The sequence below is a fragment of the Natrix helvetica genome (assembly GCF_964273705.1).
Source record: "Natrix helvetica genome assembly, chromosome: 1".
In the NCBI taxonomy this organism is placed as follows: Eukaryota; Metazoa; Chordata; class Lepidosauria; order Squamata; family Natricidae; genus Natrix; species Natrix helvetica.
In genome coordinates this window covers 257668882-257684505 of record NC_138548.1, presented here as the reverse complement: position 1 = coordinate 257684505, position 15624 = coordinate 257668882, and the positions used below count along the sequence as shown (strand labels likewise).

The following is a 15624-nucleotide window of genomic DNA, read 5'->3' as shown; positions in this document are numbered from 1 at the left end:
TTCCTAATAAATAGCACAGAATAACAAATTTTCCTACTAGATCAGTGGTTCCCAATGGGGAATGGACCCATAGGGGGGGGCAGTTTGATTTTTAATGGGGGCAATTTGAACCTTGTTTAAACCAAGTTAATGGCCTTTTAGGCTTCCTTTGCATGAGTAGAGTTCAATTTTTGAGTAAAGTAAGAATTGTATGTCACCAGGGGGGGGGGGGGATTGATTTTAGAGGTGGGGCATGGCCAAAAAAAGGTTGGGAACCACTGTGCTAGATGGGTTGCCAACCATCTGCTGGTCTGTCCTAGAGGCTGAAGGTGCAGGATAGAGAGTTCACGATAATGAATAAGGAGTTTGGAAAGAAATGGCTCATTAACGGAAATGTGAGAATCTGCCTGTACAGTTGGGAAAGCATAAAAACTAAGGATTTAGGCCTCTTAATTTTAACAGCAGAACAAGACTTTGGGTTGTTGTTATTCTTATTACTGCCAACTTTATTTCCGAGTTGGTATTATTATGGGGAAAGTTGGAAAAAATTGAGTTTACCCTATTGCTCTTTTATACTATTAAAATTGCAGAAAGTAATATTCTGTAGTTACATATTAAATTTCCTATCCCATATATCTTACCCCAACCTGGCTATTCAAAGAAAACCAAATTGGGCTAAGCAGTTGTGAAAAATCATTAAATCTATTAAAGAAGCAACGCTTTTCAGTTAAATTAATTACTTCTTTGAAATAAGAAAAATAATAGCTTTGTAGTTTTGCTTTGTCTTTTCCCCCCAAACAGATCTATGGTTAGCCTATGGCCAAAGAAAAAAAGTTATTAATTACTTTATCATAGTAGCTTTTATAAGAAAAGTTCTTTTTAATTAAAATAACATTTTCAAAAACTAAAGGAGGAAACATTTGAGTTTTAAACAAATCCCAGCGTTCGGCAAGCCTGTTTCCACGTTTCCCGTATTGAAGACTTTTCCCTTTCCATCTGTAATGTCAGAATTGCAACCCTGACCAGTAAATTAGAGTTTAGGTAAGAATGGCAAACTTGCACTTGAAGTGGAGGAGCAGCAGGAGAAAGGGTGAAATTCAGAACAGATGTTCATGGAGATGTTTGTTCATGAAGACAGTAATTTTTTACTCCTAATCTCTTTCTTCTGGAGCTCTCGCTGAAAGGATACTGCAATGAGAGGTATCTCCTCCATCCCCAAAAACACTTGCGGGGGGTGGGGTGGGGAGGAGAACAAACCAAGTTATCATTTGAGTGAAATGCCATGATAGAAACATACGTGGTTTAGATTCAGTGATTGTTGGTCTCTTCTCAAAGCAGAGTTATCATTATGAGCAAACTTTCATTATCCATTTTCATTCAGCTAAATGTGTTAGTGGTGCAGTGGCCTAGAGGTGGAACTCTTGCCTCACAATCAGGAGGCTGTGAGTTTGATCCTAGGTTAGGTATTTCTCTCTCTGGGCACAATGAATACATATCAGCTGAGAACTCTGCATTGGCGACAGAAAGGGCACCCGGCCAGTAAACACTCGATTGCCCTGACTCTACACCAATGCAAGGGATTATGGGTCATTAAAAGACAAAATTAAAATTCAGCTGCATGTGTTATATCTGTTTGTGGGTTTCCTTCCTAATATCTTTTTCTAGAATTTTTGCCAGATCTAGGCACCAAATTGGACTGTCTCTGGAACAATCATCCTAATACAGATTTTTGGAAGTCTGGGCTGGGCCCTTGAATGGAAATGAAGGGTAGCGGCAATTCTTAATTTTAACTGTAGTGCACTATATGCTGCATAAATGTTGTTCTCCAATACAACATCTATTTAAATTTGGAGGGTTTTGCCGTGTTGCATTTTATTTTCCCAAATTTGACAACTTTACGACAGCCAGCATCATGGTTGGCTGAGGAATTCTGGGAATTGAAGTCCACAATTCTTAAAGTTGCCAAGTTTGGAGGTCTCCGATTTAGCAAAATCTTTGCTTTGCTTTGAAAATAGCATAGTGTACTATATATATATATATATATTATATATCTCAACTTTTTACAGTCTGATCTCACCAAGCAGCAGAATGGTTACAAAATTACCTTGAAAACTTTAGAGGACAACTTGCTGTCCCGTCTCTCGTCTGCCTCAGGGAACTTTTTAGCAGATACTGCCTTGGTGGAGAATCTGGAAGTCACTAAACAAACAGCTGCGGAAATTGAAGATAAGGTAAAAATGCTAAATTGAGCCTGGTGTGTGACTGGGAACAAAAATCTATGTTGAGAGACACTGAGTGAATATGAATTCTTTAAATGTTGGTATTTATTGATAGCCGGTTTTGTTTAGTGGTTAAGGCATCAAGCTAGAAACCAGGAATCCATGAGTTCTAGTCCTGCCTTAGGAACAAAGTCAGCAGGGAGACCTTGGCCAGTCACTTTCTCTCAGCCTTAAGCAGGGGGCAATGGTAAACCACTTCTGAAAACCTTGCCAAAATAACCCTGTACATACTTGTTCAGGCAGTCTCTGAGAATCGGACATGATTCAGCATAAAAAAAAAAATACTTATTAGTGACTGTTCATAATAATCGCCTGGAATAGGGCGGCGGCTGGGGCCTTGGACCGGGTCGCGCCTCTCCTACGGCAGCGACCCACCCGAGCTCCTTGGTATACCGAGGAGTTGAGGGTGATGAAGCACCATAGGAGATGTCTAGAGAGCAGGTGGAAGTCCTCACGCTCCGAATCTGATCGAACACAGGTAAGAGCCTATTTACGGACCTACCTTGTGGCATTGAGAGCGGCCAAACGTAGACACTGTGCCGCTCTTATTGCGTCCGCTGATAACTGCCCTGCCGCCCTGTTTAGGGTGACCCGCTCCCTCTTATCGCAGAGGACGCGGGGGGCACCCTTGCAGGGCAGAGCAGAGGAGTTTGGGGAATATCTGCAGGACAAAGTTGCTCAGATCCGGAGCGGATGGGCCCCCTTCAGTGGACCAGGCGAGCCGTCAACAGTGAGTCTTGTGAGACCATTCTGGGAGGGGTTTGACTCTGTTGCCCCCGAGGATTTGGACAGGCTGCGTGGACGGCTGCGACCCACCACATGTTCAATGGACCCGTGTCCCTCCTGGCTGGTACTGGCAACCTGGGAGGTGACACGAGGCTGGCTTCTGGGCCTGGTGAACGCCTCATTGGGCGAGGGATCCTTACCAACTGCCTTGAAAGAGGCGGTGGTGAGGCCCTTACTCAAGAGGCCTTCACTTGACCCGACGGAGCTAGCTAATTATCGTCCAGTCTCCAACCTTCCCTTTCTAGCGAAGGTTGTTGAGAATGTGGTGGCACAGCAATTTCTGCGACACCTTGACGAATCCGAATATCTAGACCCACGCCAGTCCGGCTTCCGACCCGGGCACAGCACGGAGACAGCCTTGGTCGCGTTGGTTGATGATTTCTGGAGGGCCAGAGATAGAGGTTGTTCCTCTATCCTGGTCCTATTAGACCTCTCAGCGGATTTTGATACCATCGACCATGGTATCCTATTGCGCCGGCTGGAGGGGATGGGAGTCGGAGGCACCGTTTTGCGGTGGTTCGGCTCCTACCTCTCCGACCGGACGCAATGTGTGTTGACGGGGGCAGAGGTCGACCCTGAGGCCACTCACTTGTGGGGTGCCACAGGGGTCGGTCCTCTCGCCTCTCCTGTTCAACGCATATGTGAAGCCACTGGGGGAGATCATCCGTGGTTTTGGGGTTGAGTATCATCTGTACGCTGATGATACCCAGCTGTACATTTCAACCCCAAACCACCCCAACGAGGCTGTCGAAGTAATGTGCCGGTGTTTAGAAGCCGTCGGGGTCTGGATGGGGGACAACAGACTCAAACTCAACCCCTCCAAGACTGAGTGGCTGTGGCTACCGGCACCTCGGTTCAGCCAGCTGACCCCATCGCTGGCCATAGGGGACGAACAATTGCCCCCTGTGGAACGGGCGCGCAATTTGGGCATCCTCCTAGATGCCCGGCTGTCTATGGACGACCATGTGGCAGCCGTGGCAAGGGGGGGCGTTCCACCAGGTTCGCCTTTTGTGCCAATTGCGCCCCCTACTGGACCAGGATGCCCTACGCACGGTCACTCATGCACTGGTGACGTCTCGCCTGCACTACTGCAATGCTCTCTACATGGGGCTTCCCTTGGGGCGCGCCCGAAGACTGCAGCTAGTCCAGAACGCAGCCGCGCGGGCTGTCATGGGGAGTACTAGGTACTCCCACGTAACACCTCTCCTGCGCGAGCTGCACTGGCTGCCTGTGGTTTTTCGGGTGCATTTCAAGGTTTTGATTACCATCTTTAAAGCGCCCCATGGCACAGGACCTAGCTACTTGCGGGATCGCATCCTGCCACACACATCCCTGCTGCCAATTCGCTCTCACAGGGAGGGACTTCTCCTGGTGCTGTCCACTAGGCAATGCCAACGGGCGACGCCAAGGAGTAGGGCCTTCTCTGTGATGGGCCCAACCCTCTGGAATGACCTCCCCCCGACATTAGAACCACCACCGACTTCCGCTCCTTCCGACAAAAATTGAAGACTCACCTGTTCCGATTAGCTGGCCTGGCACATTCATAATTGCTACCTCCTGGCAGACATATTTTTAACTGGTATTTTAGGGGAACTGTTTTTAATTTAATTTATGGGATATTTTTAGGGGTTTTAAAACTATATTTAGATTCTTTACTCAGTTGTACAGTTCTTTTTAACCTTCTTTTTAACCTCCTCCATATCTATCTATCTATTTAACAATTTTAACTGTTTAATTATTTAATTATTCATATGATGTATTTCTTGTATGGACTGTACACCGCCCCGAGTCCCTTTTGGGAGAGGGGGTGGTCTAGAAGCGCAAATAAAAGTAAAGTAAAGTAAATAAGTATAATATATAAGGTAGATTTTTTTTCTAATTCTCTCATTTTTAGTTTGTTTAGGGTTTTTTTATTAATATTATTTTAATTCAATTTTTTCCTTCAAACATTGTTTTGTTAATTGTGTATGTGTTTGTGGTGGCATGTTTATGTATTTTGTCAATTTTCTGGCAATTTGTAAATAAAATTGAAAAATAAATGAATTGGTTAAATGCATCTTGCTTGTTCTGCAGCTTGGAGCTAGAAATCACGATAAAACCACATTCTGGCAAGATTTACTAAGCATTTTTGTTTTAGTTCAGATGCCTTTAATGAGCAATTGAAGAGAAATAGTAGCACTGGATGCAAAGACCATACAACTACAGCATTCTAACAAGATGTTTTAAAGCATTTAAGTTTAATACCAAAGTGTTTTACTTGAGTTAATTCACACGCATTACATTTACTGAATTAAATTAGGAATCGAGTGGAGGCTACACAGTGTGGCAGAATCCGCTGAAGTTTCCACGGTCTGTATTAATTGGCTAGAATTCAGCATCTTGGCTGCTCCCTGGGTGAACATTTGGCTTTGAAAATTATCTATTCAATAACCATTTGACGTAGATGATTTGCCTTGCAAATACTGGTGACATCTTTCACCTGTGCCACACTGAAGAGCCATGGGAATGGGCACTGCCAGGTTTGCCCTTCAGCACAAATGAGAGATGTTTCTGAACTATTTGTGCAAAGGTTACTTTCAAGCTTTGGTGGCTGGAACTCAGACACCCTTGCTGATAAAGTTATGCAACACCTCCATTTTAAGATATGTGAAAATTTAATATGGACATAGTAACGACCTTGGAAAGAGAAGGAGAATCTGGTGGAAGTGAATTCCTTGATAATTAATTTATGGGTGAAGTGATGGTTGAATGTATGTTGTGCTTTACATCCAGAGGTGCTGGGATTTGATATGTTAGAAGCAGACAAGAGAGTTACTTCACATTCTACACAGAGAGGGGGGGGGGGTTCCTGCTGGTTTGCCCTGGATCGGGCGAACCAGTAGTGGCGGTGGCAGGAGGCTCCGCCCACCCACCCAGATGCTTCTGCACATGTGTAGAAGCGTCACGCATGCATGAGCGAACCCGGTAGTTAATAAATTGAAACCCGCCACTGGTTCTACATATACGCAAATTTATCTAAAGCCATGCCATCTCCATGCAAACTAAGAAAATCTGTATCTACAGTAGATGTGGCTACCTTCATAGTTTTATTGTTACTTCCTTTCAGGTCCAGGAATCCAAAATAACAGAAACCAAGATTAATGAGGCAAGGGAGCATTACCGTCCTGCAGCAGCTCGTGCTTCCCTGCTTTATTTCATCATGAATGACCTCAACACCATCAATCCTATGTACCAATTTTCTCTAAAGGTAACAATAGTTTAATCTACAATAAGAATCGGCTTTTCTCCCTTCTTCCTTTTTTTCCCATTCCAATTCTTCTCTAAATTTCAGAGACAGATAAGGAGTCTGAGACTAAAGAGACCCACTAGCAGGAGGAGCCTGGCAATCTTGCCAGTACTTTAAACATTATTGTGTATAGTAATCTCAGGTGAAAATACTAAACTTTGGTGATTCAAAACTGCCAAAATTTCACCGAATCTGAAAAGATTTCAGCGCTCATTGTGTAAATCTTGTTTTTATCCCATAAAATTTTTAAAATTATTTTTTGCTTGCGCTGATTGACTCATAACCATTTCTGTCAGCCATAAAGTCTTATTTGCTTCCCCACCCTCTCCCTTAATTAGCTCCATATACCAGCCAATGCAAAATTTATCAATAGATTGAGATTGCATTTTTTAAAATGTCCTGGGCCTTAGATAGTTATTTAAGGATATTCAGGCCTGTGAATTATGTCATCTTTAATTGGTTCTTTTTGTGCATTATAAAAATGTATGACCAAAGGTTCCTGGCCTTTGTTTGTGCCATTCTTCGTGTTTTTATAATATTCAGACTCTGAATGTGGCAGATTAAACAGTTTAAACTTTTGTAGAAATCTGCTGAATTTCACTTTATAGAAGACTAGAGAAACAAATGTTATTGCATTAAGTTTCCACTAGAGATTTAAATAGTTCTTTCCAATTTGCAATAGCTCAAGTTACAGAAAGGTCTAAGAACATTCAGTGGGGGAAAAAAAAAGTGCTATGAGTAATTTAACAATATTGCATGCCTAAATAAAATATTACTAGAAACTATTTTTAATTGTTTGCTGAGACTTTCATTCCTATGAAACAACGTTCTTCAAGGGTTAATATGGCAGGCATTTAACTTAAGAGAAAGATATAGCAATTTAGAATTCAGTCTGAATTCCTTTCCATCCATAATTGCTCTATTGTATATTCCATTTGATAGCAACTGATGACTTTTATGTATGTTTTATACTTTGCTCAGTGCTCTCTCCCTCCCCCAATTGTTTGCTTTTCTAGTTTTGAATATTTCAGCTACTGCAGGAAGTTTGTAAGATACTTTACATGAAAACAGCTTTTTTTAAATTGAACTTGAGGTTTTCTCTTGAGGAAATATACGTAATGCAAGGTGCATAGCCTATTATGGATTATTTTAGGGAAACAATTCTGTTGCTTGAGGAATGTAGATATTTGTGTGTGTGTGTGTGTGTGTGTATGGGTAAGTTTCCCCTAATCTTAGTTACTATAATATGATCTATACAATACAATAGTAGAGTTGGAAGGGACCTTGGAGGTCTTCTAGTCCAACCCCCTGCCTAGGCAGGAAACCCTATACCGTTTCAGACAGATGGCTATCCAACATCTTCTTAAAGACTTCCAGTGTTGGGGCATTCACAACTTCTGGATCTCCATCCTTCAATAGGCAGAAACAATATCTGAATGAAATTTGTGTCTCTGTTGCCAATTCCTACCTTGCCTCTGTTACGTCTGGTCCAAAACGCTCCCAAATATCCTGATTTTTGCATGTGCCATTTATGGCATACTGTTTTTTCTTCTGGCTTTATTTCCACGCTTCTTCACTAGAAGAAAAACATCCACTAATCACAAAAGTGCAGCAGAAACTGAAGAAACCTGTACTGACTTACTAAGCTGGATATGCAAAAGAAACTGGTTGAACCTTTAAAAACTAAAAGGGAAATACGAATGACAATGACCTGGGAAATGTTTTTTATTGAATCTACAAAAGAAGCTGTTAAATCCTTGAGGAAATCTATGCAATGGGATAAAAAAGAATTGAAGAGTAATCAAATCCTATTTATCCATCCATCCACCCACCCACCCACCCATCCACCCACCCACCCCCCATTCAGCTTGTATGCTGCTCATCCCATAGGCAGCTTACAGGCATTCAATTAAAATGCATTATAAAACAGAATAATAAATAAGAATCATAAATTTAAAATTAAATTAAAACTAACCAGGATGGAAAGGAAGGGAACGAAGTGGACTCAGGAAGGTGGGGTGTTATCTACTCCATTATCCACCTCCAAAATAGCATACCCACATTGGGGCTTCAAGTAGCTTGAGACCTTTTCACAAATTTCAAGACCTTTTGGAAGGCCAAGAGGATGAGTGAGGGTGAATCTCATCTTGGTGGGTGGAGGCCATGCATAAATACTCTTCTCCTGGATCCTACCAGCTGAAATTCCTTGCACAACATGCCCCTTCTGCTGGCCTGGGTGGGATGGGCAAAGCCCATTAGGGTGATCTGCTTTCTCAGATAGCTTGGGCCCTTTTCATGCAGGGCTTTAAAGATGGTAACCAACCACCTGAATTGGACCAGCGGGCAAGCTGGCAGCCAGTGCAGTTTGCATAACAGCAGTGTAACATGGGCCACCCTAGTGGCCCCAAGAAGTACCCATCCAGCTGCATTCTGCACCAACTGAAGCTTCTGGATACTCTTCAAGTATAGCCTTGAGTAGAAGACATTGAAATAGTCCAACAGTCGGCTTGAATGTTTGAATGCAGGGAATCCTGATCCAGGAAAGTGTGCATTATTTATCCCAAATTTTCATTGCAATCTAATCAATCAAACTTTTCAATTGCCTCTTTTTCTATATATTAATAGGTATTAAAGTAATTAATATTAATTTATGGATATTAATAAATCAATAGATCTTTCTTAAACCATTGATCGGCAATAAGTACTGTAGACCTTTTTGTAAACACATATTCACCATGAGTCATTCTGCTCATCTATTTTTAGGTTTTGGAATGGCCCAATCACTTTCTCTATGTCCTCTGGTTTCATTTCCTCCCATTCAAGCAGGTCACCCAAAAGGTTTAGATTTAAATCACCTAACAGAGATTTTCCCTTGGATCATATTAATCTCAAATGCTATATAGTTTTCTTGAAAATTTACTCTTATCATCATTCATTAGAGTCTAACATGTAATTATAACTAATTTATAGATACCTTGCTTTATAAGTACTCACAACAATCTAGGTTACATCAATCCATGTTTTCTGATAATAATCTTAGTCTTTTCATTCTAATTAAGCCTCATATTCACTTGCATTTATGCATCAACTATCCAAGATCAAACCATCTTCATTTAAATATCTTACATTCTTTGGCATTTTTTGACTTTATAGTACAAAGATTGTACTATATCTTCTTCCTCCTCTCCACTCCTTGCTTGCTTGCCCTTTTGCCTTCCTATTTTATTTTGTTAATTCATACTCTTTATATCATGACTGTCACATAATAGGCTATAGATGTTGATCTCTGGTGCCCATTACAGCTTCATTCAAACGATGCTTTCACTTAATACTTTTTAAGAATAGAAATAAAGTGCACACTAGGTCACAATCCATTGTGATACCCTTGTTATAGGACACTACTGGCCAGTTCTGGCACATTTTGGCCAGTGTGCCATATGTGCAACTACCGCCCAATTTTCTTCTCATGTATGTTTATGCTATTCAATGCAAGTTGGACCTCTAATCTTATAATTATCCTGCAAGCCAACTTATTTCTGCCAGCTTTCCACAAACTAATAGCACATACTTAGAATGCTACACATGACGTGCATATATTTTTCAGAAATCTACAGATTGATAATTGGTAGGCTTCTTACAAGCTTAAAAATACCTTTAATTTGAAAATTCGTGAAACACATGAAAATAATTTCTGGATGGCTCATAAAGAACAGTAAAGGGTTTTATATAAAAAAACAATAACAGTAAAATATAACTGTCATAAAATACAAAAGCCAAAGAGCAGTGATAAAAGGCCTGAGAGAATAAATATGTTTAGAGAGCTCTTCCAATCAGCAGTAAGGCATAGACCTGGTTTAATTCCAGTGACATATTGCATAAAGTAATCCCTGCCATCAAGAATGAGAGTTCAGTGGTTGATGGCAAATGTATCCATGGTGAGATCCATAAAAATTGCCCCTGTGTTAAGTTTTAGTTATAGACCAAAAATCCTGGGATTTGAAAGATATGAAGAGAAGAAAAAATGATGATTTGCTGACAGGTGACGCTGCAAGGAATTGAAAAAGGAAGATATACAAAATTATTGTGGAGCACAACATAAAGGCTGGCTGAAAAGAAGAATGGAGAGTTGAAAAGAGCCACCAAGACAACTAAAAATCACAATTCATCCCCAGACCAAAACAGAGCTCAGGCACCACAGAAAATGTGACATACTGACTAGGAAGGCAATAGCATGTAAAATAGCTTTGGAGCTCTATTATGCCTGTAAGACGTGTCTGTTTCCTACAAAATTTCCTAGTAAGGTGAAAGAATTAAGTGATTCCTTCTCCCCCCTTACTCTCCTTTTATTTCTTTAAGTCAGAATTTCAGCTCAGAACAAATTTGAACTAATGAGTCAAATATGCCATGCAATTGAAGCAGAATGATTGCTTTGGCCCAGCTGCAATGGAGTTTGTCAGGAGACTGCTAACTTATGAGGGCAGCTCAGTTTTTCTACAATGCATAACACCATTGCTAATAATAAAAGACAAAGAAGGAGTAGCCCAGTTCTATTTAACCCTACTTTCCTTAATGCCCATGACAGTAGAATAACAGATTTATATCTTTGGCCTTCAAGAAATTGAAAATTGGAATCCTTCTATTCTGCATAAAGATCTTGTGAGCCAAGTATGGGTGCAGCGTTATATGCTTACAGTACTCCTAGGCTGCCTGAATACTAGCTAGAGCTATATACTACTTTCTTCTCCATTTTCTGAATGAGACCCAGAATGATATTTTATAACAAAAACTAGATTGTTTTAATTGTAATTTACAAGGCTAGAATGGAATCAACATGGGGTCAACCTATTTTCCAAAACACCTGAAGGCAGGACAAGAAGCAACTGATGGAAACTAATCAAGGAGAAAAGAACTAAGGAGACATTTCCTGACAGTTGAAACAATTAATCAGTGGAACAACTTGCCTCCAGAACTTGTGAATCCTCCCAACACTGGAAGTTTTAAAGAAGAGATGGGACAACCATTTGTCTGAAATGGTATAGGATCTCTGCCTGAGCAGGGAGTTGGATTAGAAGACCTTCAAAGTCCCTTCTAACTCCCTTATCCTGTTATTAAGCTACTGGGCATTTGGAAAGCTACTAAAATATTCAAAGTGTTTCATTCTCACTGTCTTCTCTTTCTCACTACATTTAGGCATTTAATGTGGTCTTCCAGAAAGCTGTCTCAAGAGCTCCACCAGATGAAATCCTGAAAGAGCGAGTAAATAACCTGATTGATAGCATCACATTCTCAGTGTTTCAATATACAACTCGTGGACTCTTTGAATGTGACAAACTGACTTACATAGCCCAAGTCACTTTTCAGGTAACTTGTGGGTTTGTTAACTAGCAGACCAGTTACTTTCTAAGTGGTATGCACTGGTATATAATGTTCTCCAAGCTGCAACATTTTGCTTAGGACGTACCAGATTGTAGATAAGGAATTCTGTAACACTTTCAGTGGTAGATCATTGTCTTTGAGTCTCTGTATGATGGTTAAATTGGTGTTCTAGATCCTTTATTGTATTGTTGTTCAGTAAATTGAACCGAAACAGTTCAGTACGAAATGTCTGCAATTCCCAACATCTCTCTTCCACCTGCTTGCTAGCATTTTGATATTTCTTAGCATCCAGAGTCTTGCTTCTATCCTTGTAGCCAACAGGAAATATTGGCAAATTTCTGTAGTTTAATCTGGGGTTTTGTTTCAGATACTTCTGAAGAACAAAGAAATCAGTGCAATGGAACTTAACTTCCTGCTGCGATATCCTGCCCAAACAGGAGTCACCAGTCCAGTAGATTTTTTGACAAATCAATCATGGGGTGGCATCAAGGTAATTTATACTCCAAATGTCTTTACTACTAGTGATTGAACTGAATAAATAAGTATCTATGTATCTATGTAGGTATACATGATTATTAGGGGACTGGAGGCTAAAACATATGAAGAACGGTTGCAGGAACTGGGTATGTCTAGTTTAATGAAAAGAAGGACTAGAGGAGACATGATAACAATGTTCCAATATCTCAGGTGTTGCCACAAAGAAGAGCTATTCAAGCTATTCTCCAAAGCATCTGAGGGTAGAACAAGAAGCAATGGGTGGAAACTAATCATGGAGAGAAGCAACTTAGAACTGAGGAGAAATTCCCTGACAGAACAATTAACAATGGAACAACTTGCCTGCAGAAGTTGTAAATGCTCCAAAACTGGACATTTTAAGAACATGTTGGATAACTATTTGTCTGAAGTGGTGTAGGGTTTCCTGCTTAAGCAGGCGGTTGGACTAGAAGACCTCCAAGGTACCTTCCAACTCGGTTATTCTATTCTATTCTATTCTATTCTATTCTATTCTATTCTATTCTATTAGTATGTGTATATATATATATATATATATATATATATATATATATATATATATATATATATATATATATATATATATATATATATATATATATATATATATATATATATACACACACACACACACACACACAGACACTTTTCATGATAGAGCATTTCTGCTATTAAGCCATTTTTACACCCCAGTTCTGAAACTGTTTTGTTTTTTTAAATCCTGCTATTTTTTCATATACAACTTAAGGCAGCATTGACACCAATACTCCTTCCTCTTCTTATTTTCTCCACAACAATAAACTTGTGAGGTGAGGTGAGCGAAGAGAGAGTGGCTGGCCCCAAATAATCAGCTGGCTTTCATGCCATCCTGGTTTCTAGGCTATCACCTTCACCACTACTCTAAACTGCTTCCAACTCAAATTATTAAAGCAAAATAATACCATGGTGTGATTGAATGTAGATTTTTGTGCTACATTTACCATCCTTAGTGGGAGGAAAAGCATGATCTGTATGGTCAGCTAATCATAGGAGCTCAAGTTGTCCTTCAGCAATAAACAAAGAACTGATTAAGAGAAATAAAAAAGGTTAAAGCATAAATTGACTGCCCTGAGGAGGATTTCTTGTCTTGACCTGTAATACATTTGCTTTCTTGAATGGAAACGTCAAGGACTATATGACTATTAAGGTCAGTCTCACATTTTTTGGAACCATTTAATAAGAGTGTCAAGAAATAAACTAATAGCCAGTGTAATTTTTTAACAAGGAAGTTAAAAAAAACATGCTTCTTATAACTAACCTCTGTCTGTCTGGCAGCATTACCTTTTAGCTGAAATTTCTGAACATTTTTCAGGACCAGCTCTTGTAAAATGCTTTGCAATTGTCCAAGTGGCATATTAAGATATTAGATATTAACAATATTAGTATGGTTGGAAACTATTAAACAAGGTGGGAAACTGGATGATTAAAAACAACAAACCAGAATTGTTACTATTTGTTCTACTAGGTATGATGAAATATCTTCCTATTGTAAGAAAGCAGTCTTAATGTAGGTCCCAGTTGATGTAACTTTGAATGCAATTGGGTAATTGCAATTGATAATGGTATATCAAGTATAAATAAAATAATATTTTAAATATTATAAAATGTAGTAATCTCCTTATCTCTGAAGAGATTCAGTTGGACAATTTTTGTCAGATGTAATAGTAACACGGAAGATCAATTTCTTCACAACAGTAGCCACTATGAGTTAGATTGTTTGCTATTTATTTATTTATTTCAAATTGCATTTGAAAATCAGGAAACTCATTTGGTTATACTTAGGATAGGACCAGAAACCACCACATCAATTATCTCTCCATCCCAGAGGTCGGTTAGATTTTCAGAAGACCTGATTACAAATTAATAGGGAAACTTGACCAATCAAAATTACAACAGGAGGGAAAAAATGACTTATAACCTGTTCTCATTGCAGTATCCCCACAGTCATGTGATCAACCAGTATGTATTTATGACAATTGCAGTGTCCCAGGATCATGTTTGTGACCTTCCCAACTGACTTATGACAAAGTCATAAGCCAGGTTTACTTAATGACTACATGTTCCTGCAGTGACCTGCTTAACAACCATGACAAAAAGGTCAGAAAATTGGGTGCAACTCACACCACAACAGCCTAACTTAGCAATGGAAATTCTAGTCCCAACTGTGGTCATTTGTCAAGGACCATCTGTGTCTAGCATTTATTATGGAGACCTTGAAGAGACCTCTGTTTGCCATGATAGTCTTGAAGTTTTGATCCATTCATTGTAGGGTGACCTCTTCAGTTATGAAATCCTTGAAAACAACTAGGTTGGTTAGAAAATGATGCTGGGCTATTTGCCAATGGAACATGGTCAAACACAAAGTCAGCTGCTCATACACACTTAAAAATGCTATTTGGCAGGATCTATGCCTACTCTGTGGTGGTACCTGCTCTATAGAACACATTCTCCCTGAGATACTTATGGGCCTGACCCTGCTGGCTTTTTGTAAAGGGTTAAAGACCTGTGTATTCATGGGGCTAGATATCAGATGAACATGTTTTCTGTGTGTATACATATGTTTGTTGGACCTAGGGTTATGGGCTTTGAATGCAATTCATGTTTACATTATTTTCTGCTATTGATTATTTATTATTATTATTATTATTATTATTATTATTATTATTATTATTATTATTATTATTATTATTATTATTATTATTATTATTATTGCATCAACAGAATTGCATCACAGCGGCCAGTTGTTTCGCCGGATTTGGCATTGATTACTAGTCGGGCCCCACCCAGGGGCCTAGGACGTCGTAACGTATTTTCGTAATATACATGCAGATCCAAGCAGTGCAGCTTTTTGCATTTGACTGATGGTGATTTTGTCAAGTTTTAACTTTTTAAAATGTAATTCCAGTGCTTTTGGAATAGCACCCAGTGTGCCGATTACCACTGGAATTACCACTGCTGGTTTGTGCCATAATCGTTGAATTTCAATTTTTAAGTCCTGGTATTTCACGACTTTTTCATGTTCCTTCTCCTCGACCCTGCTATCACCTGGTATTGCGATGTCTATGATTGTAACCTTATTTTTCTCAATCAGTGTGATGTCTGGTGTGTTATGCGCTAGTATTTTGTCTGTTTGTATACGAAAATCCCACAGGATCTTGACCATCTGATTTTCGGTGACTTTTTCAGGCTTATGTTCCCACCAGTTTGTTGTTGTTTTAATATTATAATTTTTGCACAAATTCCAGTGGATCATTTGTGCTACTGAATTGTGCCGCAATTTATAATCAGTCTGCGTGATTTTTTTACAGCAGCTGAGTATGTGGTCAACAGTTTCATCAACTTCTTTGCAGAGTCTGCATTTGGCAT

The 15624-nt window shown here is 39.7% G+C and overlaps 1 protein-coding gene across 1 annotated transcript in view; it reads left to right on the top strand.

The window, feature by feature from the left end:
- The window catches only part of DNAH9 (dynein axonemal heavy chain 9), a gene marked incomplete at its 5' end in the record, with an annotated part of 234306 nt that overhangs the window by 162564 nt on the left and 56118 nt on the right, over positions 1-15624 (top strand). The window contains 4 exons of the mRNA XM_081938079.1: positions 2046-2210; positions 6151-6291; positions 11521-11691; positions 12074-12196. Coding sequence (XP_081794205.1) covers positions 2046-2210; positions 6151-6291; positions 11521-11691; positions 12074-12196 — 600 coding nt within the window. The remainder of the gene's footprint in view (positions 1-2045; positions 2211-6150; positions 6292-11520; positions 11692-12073; positions 12197-15624) is intronic.